The sequence below is a fragment of the Panthera pardus genome, unplaced genomic scaffold, assembly GCF_024362965.1.
Source record: "Panthera pardus isolate Hobbes unplaced genomic scaffold, ASM2436296v1 HiC_scaffold_8, whole genome shotgun sequence".
Classification (NCBI taxonomy): domain Eukaryota; kingdom Metazoa; phylum Chordata; class Mammalia; order Carnivora; family Felidae; genus Panthera; species Panthera pardus.
Genome location: NW_026527013.1, coordinates 16,619,919 through 16,642,345, shown reverse-complemented (window position 1 = coordinate 16,642,345; position 22,427 = coordinate 16,619,919). Strand labels below are relative to the sequence as shown.

Genomic DNA, 22,427 nt, shown 5'->3' with positions numbered 1-22,427 from the left:
ATTTACAAAAATAGGCAATAGGTCAGTTTTGGTCCGTGAGCCATAGTTTGGTGACCCTTGCTGTTTATAGAAAGCTCAATTTATCTTTTTCTTAGAAGTTTAAAAAATACACATGTCTTTTAGACAAAAGATAGCTTTATGTGAATATATGTAATTTCTGTGTGTGTGTGTGTGTGTGTGTGTGTGTGTGTGTGTGTGTGTGTACACTCATTGGTATATAATCTTATGTGAGTTGTTGGGATACGTCTTTTATAATCTTTCTACCAATCTGTATAGAACGTTATCAGTTAATATAGAACTACACTGTTTTTAGTGCATGCTTATACTTTGAGAGATCAGCAAACTATGCCCATAGGCCACTGGTATTTGCAAATGAAGTTTTGGGGGGAACACAGCCACTCCCATTTATTTAGGAGTTGTTTATGGCTGCTTTCACAATATAGTGGCAGAGTAGAATAGTTGTGGCAGAGACCATGTGACCCACAAAGTCAAAAATATTTACTCTGTGATCATTTATAGAAAAAAAGTTTGCCAACTCCTGTTCTTTTGTATGGCTATATAAAATTTTATTTAACCCACCCTAATTGATGGATTTTCACGATTTTATATATAACTCTAACCCTGGACATCCTCGTAGATACTAATCTTACCTTCTTTGGGTAGATTTCTAGAGGTAGAATTGTCGGTTAAAAAGATAGACATTTTAAATTGATAACTATTGTCAGCTTACCATGAAAAAAACTGTACCATTGTAGACTCCCACAAAAAGTGTACAATAGCGCCTTTTTCTTCACGTAATTTCTTTTAATCTTGTAAGTGTAATTGGTGAGACATCTTATTTTCATTTCCAGTTCTTTTATTGTTGAACCATCTTTATTGTTGGCCGTTTACATCTTTTGTGATTTGCTTGTTTGGGGCATGTACCCATTTTCTGTCATTATTATTAGATCCCTTTATCAAGCTTATTGCAAATGTTTTTGTTTGTAATGTCTTACAAGTTTAAAAAATTTCATACAAATATTTTCTTTTATGATTTTTCAAGTGCCTCTAACGTTGCTGACAAAAGTTTGGTGTGGTAGGAGAGCACAAGACTGCAAAGGCAGGATTGACCCACCAGATACGTTGCTAGTTCTCTGAGGCTTTTGACATTTTGAGGGATTCTCCTTATAGCATTCCCTGTGACAGCTGACTTCAGACTCCTGAATTGAATTTCCTTACTTCCAGTTGTTACCTCACAGATCTAGCTGTAAAAAAAAAACAAAAAAAACCACAATGCTTTCTTATTTGCAAAACAACTATAGCATGCAATGAATGAGTTAACACGGTAGACCCCTTCTTCTTGCAGTCAGTTGAGAATATTTGGGACCAAGGGCATAAGTTTTTGACTTGAAGTCTTTTCCATGCTATGAGTCATTGAAGCAAAGGGGCACAACCACAGACAAGAAGGCTCCCAAAGCAAGGAACCATTTTCTCATGTGACCAAGGATTGTGAGGAGTGTGTTGTGATTTATTTTATTTGCTCCAAGTACATGCTGGGTACAGTTGCTGTTGATCTCTTCACCTGCAGAGGGGAGGTATAGGCAAGCACTGACTCCATGTACTTTTTAGGTTTTGCTGAATCCTATTTTCAGAACATTAAGAGCCAAGTGAGAAACAGACAGGATGTTTTGGTTTTACTACTCTTCGACAAGGCAAACATCGCCACCTCACTGGCTAGAGAAATACAGTGGGCTAAACAATGTATGTCTGTGGGATAGAATCACTGCTGCTGGGAAGATAGCAAAAGAATGTTTCTATCTTATGAAGCAGACTTCCTCTATGTCTCATTACAAATGTTGTATTTTATGTGTATATGAGCAGAGATGCCTGTGCCAGAGTTCTCTGTTTTCTGGCCACGATAGCATGGCTGTTCTTACCTTCTTCTAGGCAGACTCAGTGGGATCCTCCTACTTGGGAAAGCCCAGGAGATGATGCCAGCCTTGAGCATGAAGCTGAAATGGACCTGGGGACCCCAACATATGATGAAAACCCCATGAAGGTGAGTCTGGCTTACACATGTTTCCGGATCATCTGGGAGTCTGTATCCTGTCATCTTGCTGGGCCAATAGCCATGTGGTCTTGTGATTCTGTTTTCCTTATTGTTCTGGAGAATTAACACATGTAGTAAATGCTTGAGAGGCCTAGGACATCCAAACAGTACAGCAGTATGGTATATAAAGCAAAAAATACAAGCCCTTAATTTCTTTCCAGCTGCTCTCCTATCATCCTTTTCTGGAGATAAATACTGTTAACTAGTACAGGAGTTCTCAAACCTGGAGTAATTTTGCTCCCTCGAGAACATTTGATAATATTTAGAGACATTTTTGGTTGTTAAAACTGAAGGAATGCTACAGACAAGGGAAGTCACCAAACATCTTACAGTGCACAGGACAGTCCCCCACAACAAAGAACTGGCCCAAAATGTTAATAATGCCAAGGTTGTGAAACTTTACTTTGGTGTGTGTTCTTCCAGACCCTTCTGGGAAATGTACACACACAAGTGTTTTTCTTTCTTTTCATTTTATTTGTTTGTTTGTGTGTTTGTTTTTAAAAGTTTATTTATTTTGAGAGAGAGTGAGCGCATGAGGAGGGGAGGGGCAGAGAGAGCGAGAGAGAGGATCCCAAGCAGGCTCCGCGTGTCAGCGCAGACATCCATCGGGCGTGGGCTCATTCCCACACGCCGTGAGAACATGACCTAAGTGGAAATTTAAAGAGTCAGACGCTTGGGGCGCCTGGGTGGCTCAGTTGGTTGGGCATCTGACTTCGGCTCAGGTCATGATCTCACAGTTGGTGGGTTTAAGCCCTGCGTCGGGCTCTGTGCTGACAGCTCAGAGCCTGGAGCCTGCTTCAAATTCTGTGTCTCTTCCTCTGTCTGCCCCTCCCATGCTCATGCTCTGTCTTGCTCTGTCTCTCAATAGTAAAATAAACATTAAAATATTTTTTTAAAAAAAGAGGCGCTTAGCTGACTGGTTAAGCCCAGGTGCTCCTTACTTTTCATTTTAAACACACAAATAGAATCATAGTATTTATACTCTATTGTAACTTCCTTTAGTATTTCTTAGCAATTTGGGGTACCTGGCTGGGTCAGTTGGAGCATGCAACTCTCGATCTTGGGGTTGTGAGTTCAAGCCCCGTGTTAAGTGTAGAGATTACTTAAAAATAAAACCTTAAAAAATATGTCTGTCTTAGCTCTTTCCTTGTAGATCTGCTGCATCCTTTTTTGATGCACTGTGTCTCATTTTAAATGTTTTAGCTCATTGACTGAAATCTTACATAGATGGTGTGTTTCAATGTCCTGCCATTTTGGGATTCATAGTTCTGGGAAAAAGTTAACTGTTTACAACCTCACCAAAGGAGTATCCTCCACCACCTCCCCCCAACACACACACACTTTTTTTTTTTTTTTTTTTTTTTTTTGAAGATTTGGGACCTATATTTTACTATGGAAATATTATTTTAGAAACAAGGCAAAAAAGAGCTTATCCCTGATCTCTCCCTCTGACAAAACAGTAATTAGGATTAGAGGTCAAGTAAATGAAATACACAGTGACTGAATTATAACCATTTTTATCCCTGTCCGCTTATAATAAGACCCACTATCTCCTGGAATAAGGTGTCTTCAGTGAAATCAAAGACCATATTTCTGTGTCCTAAGATCTGAATAGTATTCAAAAATTTTTTTTAATGAGAAGAGGCACTTAACTAGTTAAGTCAGTGGAGAGGTAGGAGAGGGAAGAGGGCAGAAAGGAAGGAGGTTGGAGTGAAAGAATCAAAGTGGAAACAATGTACTTTCTGTCCTTTTATTCACTTGGGGGAAGCATTTTCCTTCCTTCAGCATATATTTGCCATTCTCCAAAAAACCAAGCATTTCAGTTAAGTCCACGTGGAGCCTGCTAAATTTCGACTGAATCACTGGAGTCACTTAACCACATCACTGTAACTGTGGTATTGTCACATTTTCTTGAATCATTTAGGAATATGCCCAGGATTGTTAGGCAACTGCCATTTAAAGTATCCAGAAGCTAACACACCACAAACAAAAAACCACAACAGCTCCCTCTTTGCAGACGTCTGTAGCTCTGTTAGTTATATCCTTTGAAAGATAAACAAAGTTTGAGAAGAGATCCCTGGTGTAGGAATACAGCTGAGCTCTGAGACCAAGTTTATAAAGCATGTCAAGAGACCTTACTTTTTGCACCTTAGTCATTAATTATGATTCAGTGTTTTGGTCTAGTGTAGAATACTGTTTGATTGACTGTAGGAGAAGTATAATTGCAAAAGCTCACTGTATACATACCACTCGGGGAGTCTGTTTATCAGATTGTATCTGATAACATGGAGAGAAAGTGAGTAACATGTTCTAGGCAAGGCTGTGGGTTCTCAACTCCTGCCCTGGATTAGTTATAGTAAATATGTACACTGAATCCCAGAAAAGCTTCAAGACCCTAAATTAACATGATATTCACAACGATAACCGTGGAAAAATATGTGGATGTATAATTAGGTTTTAGTGGAAAACTGTTCTACTTATAATCTGTCTGAACATACTGGAGTGTGGGTTCAAGTTAGGATTAGAATTAATACTTTTTTGTTGCTATTAATAGAAGGCAAAATAACAGACTTTTAGTTTGATCAGATTTGAAAGTTGGGAGAGAATACTCAGTCCACAGGTGGGGTGTATAGGGATGCGTATCATATATCCCTTTCGTGAATTGTAAATATGAAGCTCTTACTGCATGCTTACATCGTGAAAGCCTGTATGAAATTTGAAGGGCCAGACCTCAGCCAGGAAATCGGTTGGAGTATGGTAGATATAACTTGACTATGATTAAGGAACTTTCTATGGCAGCAGAGAAGTGTTTTCTCACAGGGTCTCTACTTAGGAGTTTAAACCAACTAAAAATTACGATTTTTGTTTTCATTGTGTAGCGAGATAATAGAGATGACTCCCAAGGTGAAATTCTACTTGGGAATGACTAAGATGGTGGGATTTCCACTGTCTAATGGAAGAGTGTTCCTTGGTGCTCTTCTAAAATGTCAGTGATAAGAGAGGGAAAAATAGTTGCTGTTTTCAAATAACTGTACCACACTACTCATTAGCACTATTAAAAGAGATTGCTTGACTTCAACGCCACTAATAAGAGATCAGAAAGAACTCTATGTGTTTTTAATATATTTTGAAACCTGGTAATAGGCTTCTGAAAGAATAAGATACTTTAACTATATACTGTTATTTTTTAATACGTGAGTGTGTATTACATTCTCCAAGGTGTGCTTCATTTGGTTTAGAGGGACAGACGAGGAAAGCTAAGAAATCAGCATATTTGCATTTGTAGCAGAGAGGTGTTTGACTGAAGGACTTCCACTGTAATGTGTATTTGTAAGAGTACCAGAATTTTCTCCAATCAACCCACATAGTGTAGCCTTTCTCTAGCATTTCTTAAAGGCTAGCCTCCTGACATTTGTTTCAATTATATCATTAAATTATTTCAGGAATGTTGAACAACAGATAACAAGGAGTCCATTCAGGGGTCTGCAAAAGCGAATCTAAATCCAGTGTTTAATTCAGAAATAACTCTCCTGTATAGCTATGCTCCTATATGTTGGGATGGGGGTTGGTGCTTATGTAAAGATGAGAAATTATAAAGTGGGAAATTATAAAGAGGAAACATTCCTCCTAGCTCTTAATTGCCTCAGAGATGTTACATAGTGAGACTTCTAATGGAAATTTAAAGATGTCAATTTTCAGAGAAAATAGGAGAGAAATGTTTCCATTATTCTTCTTTACCAAAGTACAAATACATAAATAACTCTCTTGGAATTCAAATCATAATAATCTGGGTGCACAATGTAATTAGGCTGCCAAGTGTAGTTCTTGCTGTGGACAAATAGTTGAAGATTAGAGGTGTCTTTTCTCCTAAATAGAATCATAGTCAAACCAAAACAATGCTTATATCTTCAGTTTCTTGAGTACATTTGACCTGTTCATGAAATAGTTGTACCATTTCTATCTGAGCAGAAGATAAAAATCAATTTGAGGAGGTTTTATACCTAATGTTTGATTTTATGTAAATGACACCTTTGGTAACCAGCTTGAAACATTCTAGCCATGTAATTCAGAAGAAAGGAAAACTTTTTCTGTGGCTATTTGCTTTTGTCTAAACTTTTTCTCCCTTATTCTCGCACATAAAACACTTTATCCTTTGCAGCACATTTAATATTACACCTTTGTATTTGCAGATGTTTGCTTTCAACTGTAAATAACAAAAATGTAGCTGAAACCAGCATAAACATAAAAAGAGACGTATTGGGGGTGCCTGGGTGACTCAGTTAAGTGTCCGACTTCGGCTCAGGTCATGGTCTCGTGGTTCGAGACCCACATCGGGCTCTGTGCTGACAGTGCAGAGCCTGGAGCCTGCTTTGGATTCTCTGACTCCCTCTCTCTCTGCCCCTCCCCCACTCACGCTCTGTCTCTCTCCCTCAAAAATAAACAAACATTAAAAAAAAAAAAAAGACATTGGCTTGTGTAACTTGAAAGTCAAGAGTGGTATTGGCTTTAGGTATAGCTAGATTCTGTGGCTCAGATCATGGTGTCAGATTTATTATAATCTCTGATTCTCCTCTCTATGTGTAAACAAGTCAGAGTCAAATCTGGAAATTCTTTTAAGAACAGCTCAATGATTGTTGGAGGAGTCTTCATAAAGCACCGTGCTTTGGGTAAGGGTAAGGGATGATAGTGGTGTGACCTGAGTCCCTACCACCCAAATAGCTTACCTGATCATGGGGAGATCACGGAGACTCCTGTGTTAACTGTCCTAGATTTTCAGCCAGTGATTCACATATAGAATCTGTCAGATTAGTTTCTATATAGCCAGGAGCTGAGTCACCCTCAGCTCTTAAGAAAATTGATCTTGGGGACGCCTGGGTGGCTCAGTTGGTTAAGTGTCCGACTTCAGCTTAGGTCATGATTTCACTTTGTGACTTTGAGCCCTGCGTAGGGTTCTCTGCTATTGGCACATAGCCCACTTCGAATCCTCTGTTCTCCTCTCTCTCTGCCCCTCACCTGCATGCTCTCTCTCTCTCCCTCTCTCTTTCTCTCAAAAATATAAAAATTTTTTAAAATGATTTTGATGATCTTTGAGTATGAATAATGAGCAAGATTTTGGCATTGTTTTGGTCAGTTATCATAGGAAGGTAGAAGAGAGTACTTGTGAAATCCACTCAAGTGCTGTGGACACGTGGAAGCTGGGAGAAGGCTGACCAGCGCCTGCAGCAGAAGCTGCCATCTACATATGGGAAGTCTCTGTGTTGGCAGTGATGGGGCAAACCGCCTGACTTTAGGAACGTTTACGTTACTTAGTGGAGGGCACTTTTGGCCATGTATGAGAGCTGTTCTTCAGAGATTTTTCAGAATCTACTCACAGAGAAAAAATAAACTATATGCGAATTTTTTGCAAGTTAAATATTTAGAAAGGTATTGTACAGATTTTGGCTTTAGGTTCTTTACCTATCAAGAACAAAAGAAGGATGTTTATTCAGTTTATGACATAGAGGTACTTAATAGAATATTTATGAAATGAATCTATCAGGGGAGTAGATGAGTAGCTCATTGATTTCTACAGTGTTTATGTCTTAAGGCTTATGTCATAGGCCCTAAAATTCAGAATGGGGCTGCAAATAGAGGAATTTGTAAGCACTGATGCAAAGCAATTCAGACTCTTATGGATGGTTTTATTACCCATTACCTTTTCATTACCCATGACTCTGACAGTCTCTGCCTTTTAATTGGTGTGTTTAATCTGTTAATATTTAGTAAATGTGTCAGGAACGTTGGGTTTAAGATCTACCCCCCTCATTTTTTTTCTATTTTTTTCATCTGTCTTCTGTGTGTTTTTTTCTTTCTTTTTGGATAAATTTACATTTTCCCCCAAAATACTTCATTTTATTTTTTTCTATTGGCTTATTATCCGTTCTTCCTTATTTAACTTTTTAGTAGTTTCTGTAAGGAGTAGTTATCAGAGTGTAGTGCGGGGACCCCTAGGGACTTGAAGACCCTTTCAAGGGAGCCATGAGGTCAAAACTGTTTTCATAGTAATACTAAAACATCATATTCCTTTGTCACTCTCATTCATTCATAAGTATACCATGGAATTTTCCAAAGGGTACATGTCATGATTAAATGTGAAGGAAATGAGAATCCAGCTGTCTTCTGTAAGCCTGACATTAAAGAGATTTCTAATATATAAAACTGTGCCACTGTTAATAATTTCTTTAGTTTTGGAAAAGAAAGTTACCTTTTCACAAAAAAAAATTTATATTCACATATGATAGGTTTGTTAATGCTGTTTTAAAATTAATATTTTTTTTTTACATTTAATTTCTAATAATGGTAAATTTGGATAGATAGAATCCATATGAGCAAAAGCTCTTTGAAGAGCAGGGGCACCTGGGTGGCTCAGTCAGTTAAGCGTCCAACTCTTGATTTTGGCTCAGGTCGTGATCTCCCGGTTCGTGGGATCAAGCCCTGCATCAGGCTCTATGCTGATAGTGTGGAGCCTGCTTGGGATATATTCTCATTCTCATTCATTCATATTCTCTCTCTCTCTCTCTCTCTCTCTCTCTCTCTCTCTCTCTCTCTCTCTGCCCCTACCTTGTTCGTGTGCACATGTACTCACTCTCTCTCAAAATAAACATTTAAAAAACATTTGAAGAGCAAAAAAGGAATCCTGAGACCTAAAAGTTTAAGAACTGCTGGTCTGTGGTTTACAATATGAATATTTATCTCCTTATAGTCTCATGCCAAATACCATTGTATCTATAATTGTAAGAACCTACTTATATTTTGCCCCCTCCTGTCCATTGTACTGTTACCATACATTCTTTTTATCCTGTCATATGCTATGAACCCCAGAATATAATGTTACTTTTTTGCTTTCAACAGTTCATTACATGTTAAATTTTTTAAACTTGGGAGCAAAGTCTTTTATATTTACCCACATGATTACCAGTTCTGGCAAATTTTATTCTTTCATGGAGATTTGAGCTCTTTCTGGAATCATTTTCCTTTAGACTGAAGAGTTTCCTTTAATATTTCTAGTATTTTAGGTCTAATGGTCATGAATTCTCTCAGTTTTTGTTTGTCTGAAAAGTGTCCTTGTCTTTCCTTTTTTTTTTTTTTTCTTTTTAACAGACTTTATTTTTTAGAGCAGTTTTAGGTTCACGTCAAAATTGGGTGGGAAGTGCACAGAGTTTCTCTATAACCCTGTCACCACACATGCACAGCTTCACCCACTATCAATAGCCTGCCAGAGCAGTCCATTTATTACAGTCAGTGAACCTACAATGACCTATCATTAACACCCAAAGTCTATAGTTTGCATTAGGATTCTTGGTGTTCTACACTCTGTGGGTTTGAGAAATGTATAATGGTATGTATCCACCATTATAGTATCATACAGGATCGTTTTACTGCCCTAAAAATCCTCTGTGCTCCCCCTGTTCATCCTACCCTCCTTGTCCACGTCCCTTATCACTGTCCCTGACAACCAGTGATCTTTTTACTGTGTGTGTAGTTTGGCTTTTTACAGAATGTCATATAGCTGGGCTCATGTAGTGTGTTGCCTTTTCAGATTGGCTTCATTTAGTTAGCATTATATATTTAAGGTTCCTTCAGATCTTTTCGTGGCTTGCTAGCTCACTTCTTTGTAGCACTAAATATTTCATTGTCTGGATTAACCACAGTTCATGTATACATTAGCTACTGAAAGACATCTTGGTTGCTTCCAAGTTTGTGCAAGTTTTTTGTGGGCATAAATTTTCTCCTCATTTGGGTAAATATCCAGAATCATGATTGTTGGATCATAAGAGTATGTTCAATTTTGTGAGAAGCTGCCAGACTCCTTCTTACCTTTATTTTTTGAAGGATATTTTCACTGGATATAGAATTCTAAGTTGATACTTTATTTTCCCTTTCAACACTTAAAAGATGTTATTCCATTTTTTCCTTATTTACAGTTTTTCTTTTCTTTTTTTTTTTTTAATGTTTATTCTCAAGAGACAGAGACAGTGTGAGTGGGGGGGAGGGTCAGAGAGAGAGAGGGAGACACAGAATCTGATGCAGGCTCCAGGCTCTGAGCTGTCAGCACAGAGCCTGACGCAGGGCTCGAACTCACGACCTGAGCTGAAGTCGGACACCCAACCAACTGAGCCACCCAGGTGCCCCAATTTACAGTTGTTTCTAATAAGAAGGATGTACTTCTCTTTGTTCCCCCAAATATGATATTTCTTTCCTCCTTTCTGTCTGCATGGAGAAAAGTCTTAATCTTCTCATTAAAATTGGTTTTTAAGAATTTGATTGTGATGTACCTTGGTGTTGTCTTCTTTGTTTAACCTCTCTGGTTTTTTTAGCCATTTGGATCTGTGGATTGATATTTTTCATCAAATATGGAAATAGATTTTTTTATTTCAATTATATTTTTCAGCTCTAAAATTTCAGTTTCGTTATTTTTAATAGTATCAGTTTCTTTGCTCTTTGTTTTCCTTTAGATCCTTGAATGTTCGTAATGTTCAGCTTCACTTTTATTTCTGGGCATGTTTCTAGTGACTGACTTTTCCTGTGATTATCAGATTAAAATTTTCCTGCTTCACGTGCATCGAGTAATTTTCGTTTGAGCACTGGACATCGTGCTTGTTACATCATTGAGTTTCAGAGTTTTATTGTCTATGAAAGACTGATGGGCTTTGTTCTTGGCAGGCAGTTAAAGATCAGTTTGATTCTTCAGAAGTTTGTTGTTAATTTTTGGTAGGTTGGGTCCAGAGTAGTCTTTTCTCTTGGGATGACTGCCACTATCCAAGAGGTGGTCTTTCTTGGATCTTCACTGAATGCCTTAGGTTCACACCAAGGCCTCTTCACTCCGACTGGTAGAAGCTCAGATGTTTTCCAGTCTTCTGTGAGCTCTGGCAGTTGTTAGTTTATAGCTCATCTCAGACACTTCGAGCTGCAGTCTTATCTCCTCAGCTCATGAGACCAGCATGCTATGCTATGCTTAGGTTTTCCTCCCTGCTCTGGGGTCTGGTACACAAGGAAAGCCAGGATACTCAGGGCATACCTTCTTTTGTCCCTTGTTTCTGGTATGGTAATCCAGTGCTGCCTAATGTCCAATGCATGGCAACTGTTTTTTTCATGTATTTTGCCTAGTGTTTTGGTTGTTTACAGTAAGAGGGATAGTTCATTAACAGTTAACTTGTCATGGCCAAGAAGCACAAGACTGTGGAAGGGCTTAAACAAACAACTTTATTGAGGTAAAACATACCTACCATAAAATTTAGTTGTTTTACATTTACAATTCAGTGACTTTTAGTAAATTCACCAAGTTGTGGGGTGCCTGGGTGGCTCTAAGCATCCGACTTTGGCTCAGAGCCTGGAGCCTGGTTCAGATTCTGTGTCTCTGTCTCTCTCTGCCCCTCCCCTGCTCACACTCAGTCTTTCTCTCAAGAATAAATAGATGTCAAAAATTAATCAATTTACCAGTTATGCAGCCATTACTATAATACGCTTTTAGAACGCTTTTTATCCCCCCCCCGTAAGATTTTTTTATATCCCTTTACAGTTAATCCCCATACCTACCCCCAGCTCAACAACAGATCTGGTTGGTTTCTTTCTTTCTTTCTTTCTTTCTTTCTTTCTTTCTTTCTTTCTTTTATATTTATTTTATTTTGGAGGGAGAGTGTAAGCAGGAGAGGGGCAGAGAGAGGGGGACAGAGGATCCAAAGTAGGGTCTGCACTGACAGGCTGACAGCAGCAAGGCTGATGTGGGGCTCGAACTCACAAACCATGGGATCATGACCTGAGCCGAAGTCAGACGCTCAACTGACTGAGCCACCCAGGTGCCCTGTATCTGTTTCTTTCTTGATAGATTTGCCTTTTCTGGACATTTCATATAAGTGGAATTATATAATGCATGGTCTTTGTGACTGGCTTCTTACATAGCGGAAGGTTTTCAAAGTTCATCCTTGTTATAGCATATATCAGAATTTCATTTTTATGGCTGAACACTATTCCCTTGTATAGATGGACCACATTTTGTTTAGCCACTCACCACTTGATGGATGTTTGGGTTGTTCCTGATCTTTGGCCGTTAGGAACAATGCTGTGTGGATATCTGTGTATCTCATTGCATGTGCATTTTCGGCTCTCTTGGGTAGGCACTTAACAGTGGAATTGCTGGGTCATATGTCTGATTTATGTTGAACTTTTAAGAAATTGTCAAATTGTTTTCTAAAGTAGCTATATCATTGTACATTTCTACCCCAGCAGTATGTGAAGGTTCAGTAGGAGAGTTTTTATAGAAACAAGTACCCAGAGAAAAACCCCATAACTGTTATGTGCTTCCAGCAAAATCTCGTTGGATATTCACCCTGTATCTTAGCTTCTTAGCCTTTTATCTCTGATTTGTCAGCTTTTCCTTTTCTAGTATTTCTATGAGAAAATGTAAACAAAAGTCATCTATTCTGTTATTAACCCTTTGATCTGGATATAACAGATGACAGAACAAATGAGTTTTGATCTTCCACCCAAACTTGTCCTGAAAGACCAAAGGCTTGAGGTGTCAGTCTTTGTACCCCTTTCCAGACCATAGTTTCTGACATTAAGATGTACTCTGACTTGGATAGCTAGGGACTTACTTGGATCCAACCTTCCTAACCAGTTTACAACTGCATTCACCTGGCTAGTATCTCAAAAGACAGGAGAAGGAAGCCTTTAGAGTGTTTTTATTTCTCTGGCCAACTTTTTTTTTTTTTTTTCTTTTCATCTTTAGGGCTTTTGTATAGATTTTAATTCCCTTGGAGGTACAGATTGTACTATTGTGAATTTTCATTAATTTACATGTTTTGTGTGAGGTATTAGGGATAGAAAAAGAAATAAAACTGAATACTAGTCTTCAGGAAGTTCATTCTAAAGAAATAGCCACATATATAAACCAAGAACACAGTGGGATAATTGCTATATTAGAAGTATGTACAGGAGCGCCTGGCTGGCTCAGTCAGTAGAACATGCGACTCTTGGTCTCAGGGTCGTGAGTTCTGTCCCCATGTTGGGCATGGAGCCTGCTTAAAATAAAACAATAAAAAATAAAAAGTATGTACAAAATGCTATGGGAGCACAGTGATTAATGGTTTGAGAAGATGCATCGGTGAAATGTCACAAAACATGACTTTACCTTATAGCCAGTGTGGGCAGGATGGAGCATTCTAGGTAGAGAAAGCAGTTTTTGCAAACACATAAGGTGAGGACAAGACCATATATATAGGGAACAATATATTTGGGTATGGTGAGTTTGGTGCATATGGGGTAGTGAGCAAGACAAAAAATATGGAAAAGTCCTATTTAAGTTCTCTTAAGATCTTTGTGTGCTACTGATGTGATTATTATAAGTATGATAGGTACTTGGGAGCCAGTGAATGCTTTTAAAGCAGGGGAATCAGATAGTCTCATGTTTCCCTTGAGCGAAACAGGCTCATTTGAAAAGTTGAGATTGGTAGCAGGGAGATCAGATTGGAGAGTATTAGAATAGTTTAGGCAAAGTGAGGGACTAAGAGTGGAGATGTTGGGGATTCGTGCAAAGGCATTTGAGAGGCATTGTGGTCAAGGCTTTGCAAACAAGTGGGTATGGAAGAGGCAAGGATGGCCCACCATCTTCATTTATTGCTTGGTGGCATGAGATCCCATTAATTCAGTCTAGGAGATGAAGGAAAGATCAGGAAGAGGTTTGGAAATAAGTTCATTGTGGATTCGAGCTCCTTACAAGATTCAGGGTAGGAATGGTGGCCGGTAGGCAGTTGTATCTAGGTTTGAGACATCAGTAAATTAGTGTTTTTTTGAAACCTTATGATATCTACACGGGGGAGGTGTGTAATGGGCAGAGAATTATTTGAAGAGTGCTATGTAGTGCTGGATGGGTGGTTTTGAAAGCTTTTGATGCTGAGAGTAAGCATCTGTGAGAGCCCTCCTTCTCTGTTTTCCTCCAGTGTTGTTCCTTCCTCTTGGTCATCTTGTGCTCTCTTCCATCATCCCTCATTTGGTGAGTGTGAAGTCCAGCTTTCCCTTTGAGGCCTGAGACATGAATCATTGCTGACTGCTTGCATGACTGAGAGACAGCAGTTTTTACTACCGGCTTCTGGCTTTTAATTAACACTCAGACACAGTGTAGTAGATGTCCTGAGTGCAACTATGTTACGTTAAAAGAGTGGCTGTAGAGTGTTTGTTGGATTGATGGAATTGGAAGAGGATGGGATCAGGGGCCATGAGTCTTTCCTCAGTTGATGGTCCTATCTTTGGCTTTGGGGCAGTTTGCAAAAGGATGCCACATGAAATCACTTCCTAGCAATAGAGAGAAATCACATTTGAGAGAGGACTGTCAGAAACCAGAGCCCAGATCTCTGCAGAGCAGATAGTTAAGTTGCCCAATAAGTACAGCCTGGTTGCTAGCTGGGGGACCAGAGAGAAGCCGCCAGGGCTGCGCTGCACTCAGGGCCAGATGGAAAGAGTAGGGGGCCTTCTGGTTCGCAGAGATGTCTTTAGGACCTTCGTTCCAGCTTTTTCAGTTCCACTTTTCTGAGGGAAATAGATGCAGCCTATGTGTAATCTAGTCAGACTTTTGAAACACTGTTTCTAGAAACTGCCTTAAAGATCTTTTTGTTCCTGTCCAATCCTCCCTTCCCTAACGAGTACCTTTTTTTTTTTCTTGACAGAATGAAGTGTAGCGCCTTATCTAGAGCCAAACATTGAAATAAATAATTTTGCTCTTTTTGCTACCAAAGGTGGTGGCAGCTCCAAAACAGAATATACTGAGCTTTTATTATTTTCAGTTGACATATACAGGGTCACACACTGCAGGATTTTGGTTGAATCATGTGCAGTGTTTCTGATAAGCTCAACTTCTTCTGGATTCATGCTGCCCTGAAAGATAAAGTTCCTTCTTGAATAATGTCTTACATTTCATGTTCCAAGGGGTAGTATTTAAATTAAATTCAGGAAGAGAGAAGCATTAGGTGGGTATATCCTGCTCTCTCTCTGGCAGGACTCATTTCAGCCAGCCCCACACTCCTAAGTTCCAAGGCATGTGGGCTTTGTGACATGGTCATCTCTGTCAGTATAATAAAGATTGGAGTTTGCATTTGTCGTGTTACACAGCCAGTATGTGATTATCAGAGCCATCCAAAAAACTTGAAGTCATTCCCTTCTAAGCCAAAAGGACTTGAAGCCTCACCTTAGGTAATGTGAAGGTACTTGGGCCTTCCTTGTCATATTCATGTCTGATCATATTCCAACCAGATTCCCTGGAATCCGGACATGCCCCAGATGAAGACCAACAGCAGGGTGAGCTGCTCAAGGCAGGAAGCTCTGGCTGTCTACCAAGCCCTCTGCCTGCATCTCATTGTGTGTTCTCATCTGGCCACTGTTCACGTAGATTCCCACCACAGTTCTCCATTGGCTGATGCCCCGTATGAGGCAGCAGATGGAAAAAGCTGATTATTGCTGAGGCCCTGGGAAAACATTGCTTTTGCACCCATCAGAGTGCCTTCCCCTCTCTGATGGGTTCCTGGGATCTCAGCAAGACCACTTGCATTAGGTAGATGTTCTGTACCCCATGAGATAGCTTGTTATATGTTTGGGACCGTTGGTACAAGCTAATGGTCTTTTCTGGTGCTAAAGGATTTTTATTTGGCAGTAGGCATTTGAGAAGGTTACTAACACTTGTTTTAAAAGTTTATGTATTGTAGAGATGCTAATATTTTAAACGGGACTTTTCTGGAGTAAAGGAGGTTTTTCATGTCAGTGTCCATCAGGTGCTGTCCTTGGCTCTGACTCTGGCTCCAGGTATTGCTTGGCATTGGGCTGAAGTAAGCATTAACCAGTTTCTGAAATCATTTCACATGCCATTTGCAGACCACAGACCAAGAGGCATACATGAATTTCAGTACTCCCTAGAGTACTTCATTTTGGTGTATGATTTCTGTGATGTAAAGTTAGGTACCCTTCATTTGAAAATTCCCTTTCTCAGTCCCAGTTGCTCAGCACTCAAAAGGACCACGAAATCCCCTAGACAGAGCTCAGTGGACTGTGCTCTGTAACTGTGTTTTTAAAGCCCTACCAACCTCACCAAGTCAGAGATTCAATGAGAAAGCTGTTAAATATATGCTAGATTTATTTAGCTTTTGAACACATACCGCATTCAGAGGAAAGCAGAACATTTCTGTTTGCACAGTACCCTCACTGAGAGCCTGGCCTCTTCTCTAGGATCAGGAGCCTTGAGATGGTTGTCATCTCCAGGGGCTCTCTGTAGCCGTTGGTATTGCTACTCATTTCCGAGAGCTACAAGAGAACAGCTGAGGGTGTGTTGGAAGTTTCCTTGGCGCAGTCAGGCAATTCTTGATCCCTTGCTACCTGAGGTCTTATTGTGAAGCACAGCCACAGTCCTTACTACTGGAAAAAATAACCACAAAATCCCAAAGCAAAACATTTGAAAATAGAGTTACAGTGTGCTGTTTGGTCTTGTTTCCTGAAAACAGGTTGAATCTGTAATATTCTTTCTGCCCTGCCTTCTCCCTCCTGCTCCCACAGCCTCAGAAAGTGGAAAAATGGAAAATATGTAAAGCTTTTATAACAAATCAGAGAAGGCAGATTTGTAGCAGCCCAAAGCCAAGGGAGTTTCACCTTTCTCTGGAGCCGGTCCAGAGCAAAGTGAGCTGAACAGCTCCTTCATCACCAGCGCCTTCATACTGTTTATGGAAACGGAGGAATCCAAACTGGGGGATGGTTTGGGAGTAGAAAAATTCTCTGCTCTAAGCAGCTGGCAAAAACATGAAGTACCCGTCATAGCAACTGTGGCTGCTATGTCCATCTGAAATCTTTCACAGGGGAATGCTCCTAGATCTTTTTCGTGGAAAAGCACATTTAATAGCGAGGGGCTTGATGCTTGGTGGTGGGCAAAGGTATGGGGAGGTGGCCTTGCATGGCAGGTGCTCCAAATGCCATAGCTGCTGGCCCCTTACCTCCTGGCGGTGCCCAGTTAGGGGGAACTTGGCAGCCTTGACTCCAGCACAGCTGGAAGAGGGAGTATTTTTAGGTTTGTCGTCATCTTACCAGCTTCGGATGGAGTATCTTCTGTGTCTTAGCATCCTCTCATCTGTTCACTGACTTGGATGACCCTGGTCTCCTCCCCCCCCCAGTACTACGATATGTCTTTAGGCTTTCCATTCCCGAGCTGGAGATCCCAACCTCCAGGGAGCCTCCCCTGCATGCTGACACTGTTTTCCTGCAGTCTGGCTGGTTCTGCCTTTGGAGGAGAGGTGACGAGTATCCACGGAGAGTGGAAAGGCCTGGATGAGGGCAGTGATGTGGTCTGACCTTCCAGTTGTGTGGTGAAAGGTCTTCAGAGCATTTTCTTTTGTCCTGGAATCACAGAATGTCAGAGCCAGGAGAGGTGGGGCTCACCGAGTCCCAGCCTCACTTGACAGTGTGGGTACTGAAGCGCAGAACAGGGACCCGAGTGGTCCGTTGTCACACAGCACATTCCTCCGCAGGGAAGGGGACTCTGAAACAACTGGAAATGTATAGCTACATCAAGGATGTAACTTTGACTTTGGGCAAAGAACTTGGTTTACAGGAAGGAGACCAGAGCCAGATGCCAGGTGAGACTGGGGTGACAGCAGCCGAGCTGACTCCAAGCCATGCCCACTTAGGCTCCTGAATGGGGTCAGGTGTCCCAGCTGGGGAAAGAAAGGAGGGCTCTGGAACAGCAGGGCATCACTGACATGACGTCTCATGCCACCACTGTTGTGTTTTCTTTTGCATTTCTAGACCTCAAAAAAGCCTAAGACAGCAGAAGCAGACACCTCCAGTGAGCTGGCTAAGAAAAGCAAAGAAGTATTCAGAAAAGAGGTAAGGTTTAGTGGGTGTGGGCACTAAGCTCTGTAGGCCTAAGCTTAAGCCCTTTCCTTTCTTGTCCTAATGCCTTTGGGCATTCCCTTGCTTCTGTGACTGTATAGTTGTCACGTGACGAGGGCACATTGGAATGGTCCTTTACAGGTAGGTATTAAGCACTTTCATATCCATTGTCATTTCATCCCTGTAACAGCTCTTGAGGTAGGCAAGACAGGAATTGTCATTCTTCTTACGCAGGTGGTGGACCTCTTAAGGTTCAGACAAGGCAAGTTCTAGACAGAAAACCTGAATTCAGGCCCTCTGGCTCAAAGTCCAGTCCTGTTTCTACGACTTCTCATTTGGTGGCTGCCTTATCCTCACAGGATTGGGAGAAAGCAGCTCCTCTTCATGCTACTGGAAGTGTGTGTTTCCCGCTGTCAGCACACGAGCCTGGTCTGCCTCGGGCATCTAGGTTCTAAACTCCAGTTTTGATTCACTGACTGTTGGAGGAAACAGACCTGTAAATAAGTAATGGCGGCTGTGTGAGGAGTGTGCCAGCACAGGGCTAGAGGTCACTGTTCAGGGTGTCACGAAGGGCTCTTGTGTAGCAGGTAGGAATGGACCGGGTGGATCAGGAGGGATAGAACTTCAGGCTGTAGAATGTACAGGAGTAAAAGAAACCCTCGTCCCTCCCAAGGGATTGTAAGTAGTCTGGGGGTTTTGCACAGGGTATGTGAGGGGTGTTGGAAGATGAGACTGAACAGTCTCGTGCTTCTTCATACAGGGTCTGTGTGTCTGGGAGTCACAGGGCCCCACTGCCGACTTGAAGCTGGGAAGAAGGAATTCCCTGGCTATACTTGGGGAAGTGGATTGAAGCGAGAGAGTATGGAGGCCAGAATGCCATAGAAAAACGTTGAATAAAAGCCCTTTCCAGGGATAAAACTTAGTTTCTCGCTGTCCCTGAGTGAAATTATTGCTGTTTTGGCCCAGCCTACCAGCAGCTTTGTTTGGTGCCTGCCTCGTGATATAGCCTTATTCTTTGATCATCTGAAGCTTCCCTGAGTTTCAGGGATGGGTAGACCCTGTCTAGGGTGCCTCCTGACCAAATGGCTGTCATTGGCCTCTTTGCTTCCTCTGTACCCTGGGATCTTAGCACCACAGATACTTTCGGAGGTCCTGTGCCAGGGTCTCTTTTGAGAGCCACTGGGTAGGACAGACGCTACAGCTCGGGAGGACACTGGAGTTGTGTGTTGAAGAGGGTCCTACCCTGGGTCCTCTCCCAGCAGCTGTCACACCACACGCACTTCCATGTGCTTCACGTTGTGTTGTAGGAATCAGATGAAGTGTGACGCTGGGGCGCCTGACTGACTCAGAGCTTGTGACCCTTAATCTCAGGGTCCTGAGTTCAAGCCCCACATTGGGTGTGGAGCCTAGTTAAAAAAAAAAAAAAATTAAAAGAAGTTCACACAGAATCTAAGTGACCTTCTATAACAAAATGCCTGTGTTTCTGGGGTTGCTGAGCCTCCTGCTGGTAGCACTTGCACACCCTCTCTGCTATGCCTCCAGGGCTCAGAGAACTCAGTTCCACTCTATCTGTGCCAGGCACCTGAGATTTATTAGCTGAAACCTGGGGCTACCATGAGATGCAGCAGAGGAGTCCCGCCCTGGCTCTCCCCCTCCTGCTCAAAGTCAGGCTTGCTCCCTCTACCCCAGGAAGCACTTTCCTTCCCGGGCCCAACCTAGGGTCATCTTCTCTTTTGCCACCTCCCCCCGCCCCTCCCCGGCAGAGTAGCATCCTTCTGTCTAAACCAGCCAGCCTGAGTGGTGAGAAGGGAAGGATTGGCTGTCTGATTATTTCCCCAGCACAGGCCCTTGCCCTCTCTGGACTTTTGAGCAGTGTGTGCATTTTCTCCTGCCTGCAGATGTCCCAGTTCATCGTCCAGTGCCTGAACCCTTACCGGAAACCTGACTGCAAAGTGGGAAGAATCACCACAACTGAAGACTTCAAACACCTAGCTCGCAAGGTATCCCCTCTCCCCTCTGCTTGTGGTCTGGCAGTGTTCTGGGAAAACCGTGTACCTTTCACCACAGAAAGTGGGTTTTCTTTGCCAGAAGCCTGGGCTGGGGACCCAGGAAGAGAGAGGGAAGGTCTGGGAAGAGAGGGCACCCTACTTGAGGATAGGGTTGGTGTTTTCTAACAGACTTACAGAGCTGAGCTTCCCCTTTCTGCTGACCCCAGCACCAGCCTGCCCCAGCCTGTCTCTTGATTCAACCTCAGTCTTGGTGAGAAGGGCCCTGAGGCACCAGGCTGGTCCTCCCCCGCTAAAATCATTTCCACTGTGGTCTCTCTTCCTGTGTCCTGGACAGCTGACTCACGGCGTTATGAATAAGGAGCTGAAGTACTGTAAGAACCCTGAGGACCTGGAGTGCAATGAGAATGTGAAACACAAAACCAAGGAGTATATTAAGAAGTACATGCAGAAGTTTGGGGCTGTTTACAAACCCAAAGAGGACACTGAATTAGAGTGACTGGTGGGGCCAGGGTGGGAGGACAGGCCAGCAGGTAGGACAGACTCGGAGAAATCCTGCGGGCCCGCCGCCCCACCCCTCTGTCAGGGCTATGCTACTGGTGACGTGTCGCCCTGGGGAATTCAGACCCGCAGGTTTTCAACTGAAAACTAGGAAAACGAGCTCCATCTACAACAAGTGATCCCTGGTCACTAGCCGTTGGGGTGTGGCTGGAGGCCCATCAGAGGCAAGGGCTTAGGGAAGGACCCCGCTAAGATCCTGGCCAGGCCTAGCCCCACTCCCAAACCTGGGTCTCCTCCTTGGCGGTGCTGTCAGCGCACAGACCCATGCGCGTCCCCACCCACGACCCCTCACCCTGACGATCTGTATTATATTTTAATGTATATGTGAATATATTGAAAATAATTTGTTTTTTCCTGGTTTTGTTTGTTTTTCGTTTTGCTTTTAGCCTCTACGTGCTAGATCACAGGAAGACTTTGTAAGGACAGTTTAAGTTCTCCTGCAAGGTTTAATTTGTTATCATGTAAATATTCCAAAGCAGGCTGCCTTGTGGTTTCGGCCAGCCTTGTGCTATGTTGATAAGATTGATTTACTGCTTAAAATCACTTTACTTTATCCAATTTTTACTGAACTTTTTATGTAAAAAATAAAATCAATTAAAGAACTTGGCACGTGTGTTCCCTAAAAGCTAGTCAAGCATGTTTCTATATGGTGGTGTCACTGGAGAAAGGAGCGACGGTTGCCATAGGTGTGTGAAGTCCAAAGTTAATCCTTGAACTTGGAGTTCATCACAGGCCTTGTCCCCAACAGGTCTCACTGTGACTGACACTTTTGGCCCTGGGATCTTGTGCCTGTATACAGGGTGGAGTCAGCTTTAACATGTATTCCAGAGCAAGGAGGTGGGCCTCTGGGCTTCTTTACTTCAGTTTTAAATAAGTCAGTCTGGAGAAGGGCATGAGAATTCCCCTTTATACTTCCTGGCTGAGGAGGGGCATTGGCCCTCTTCCCTCCAGAACTTGAGTTCCCCAAGCTCACCGGGACGCTCTTTTGATGTTTGGGTTCCCTGACCTCCCCCACCATGCATCCTGACACTGGGTTTGGACACTACGGGGTACAGTGCACGGGTTGTGAGAGTGGGCAGCTCCTGAAGGATGCAGGGCTCCGTGGCAAACCCCCTCCCGCCACCCTTTGATGCACCAGTTGTCAGCGTTGTGAGGAGAGCCGAAGGCTTCAGGCCATCTGGGGCTATCTTTACAAAGAGACTGGTCCCATCTCTTCCTCACCAGGGCTCTTTTGCTTCCTGCAGCAACGCCCTTGGGGAAGGGGCTGTTGCCTGCTAAGTCTCGGTTGGGCCAAGTGGATCGGTGTGGATTGGTGTGCACTCGCCTGCTGCGGGTTACGCGGGTTATGCTGGGCATTTTTTGTGCTCAGGTCGTGCCCATTCGATCCTTACGACCCTGAGGACGGGAGTTGGTGCTGTTTGGATGAGGAAAATTCGGTTCCTCAGATCCTCATTGTTAATGAAGGAGAAAAACCCCTATTTAAAGTCCTAATCATTAGACCCACTATTTAACAATATAGACAAAGTGTTTTCCCATGCTACTGCAGCCTTCAAAACTATTTAAAGCACATATTACATCGAATGGATGGACTCTGATTCAACCCTCTTAACATTTGAGAGTTATTCAGAATGTTTCAGTTAACATGCACATTAAAAGGGAGCGTTTCTCTCTTGGGTGGGCTTGTGGTGCAGGGGAGCGGCCCTGTCTTCTGCTGCTGCTCGCACGCAACCAAGTCAAATTCATGGTTCGACCCGAGGCTCCAGGTTTCAGATTTTCTAAGGAAATTTAGGTGGCCTCCCATTAAAGGGTGGTGACCAGGGAGTTGTAGAGTTTCAGACAGGACACCTTTGAAGAGGAATTGTTATCTTAGC

General features: G+C 42.3%; 1 protein-coding gene across 1 annotated transcript in view; it reads left to right on the top strand.

The window, feature by feature from the left end:
* The window catches only part of SETD2 (SET domain containing 2, histone lysine methyltransferase), a 123,077-nt gene extending 101,915 nt beyond the window's left edge, over window positions 1–21,162 (top strand). The window contains exons 18-21 of the mRNA XM_053898338.1: window positions 1,927–2,038; window positions 17,903–17,983; window positions 19,888–19,989; window positions 20,333–21,162. Of these exons, the coding sequence (XP_053754313.1) occupies window positions 1,927–2,038; window positions 17,903–17,983; window positions 19,888–19,989; window positions 20,333–20,494 (457 nt within the window). The 3' untranslated portion in view covers window positions 20,495–21,162. The remainder of the gene's footprint in view (window positions 1–1,926; window positions 2,039–17,902; window positions 17,984–19,887; window positions 19,990–20,332) is intronic.
* Window positions 21,163–22,427: the final 1,265 nt, after the last annotated feature.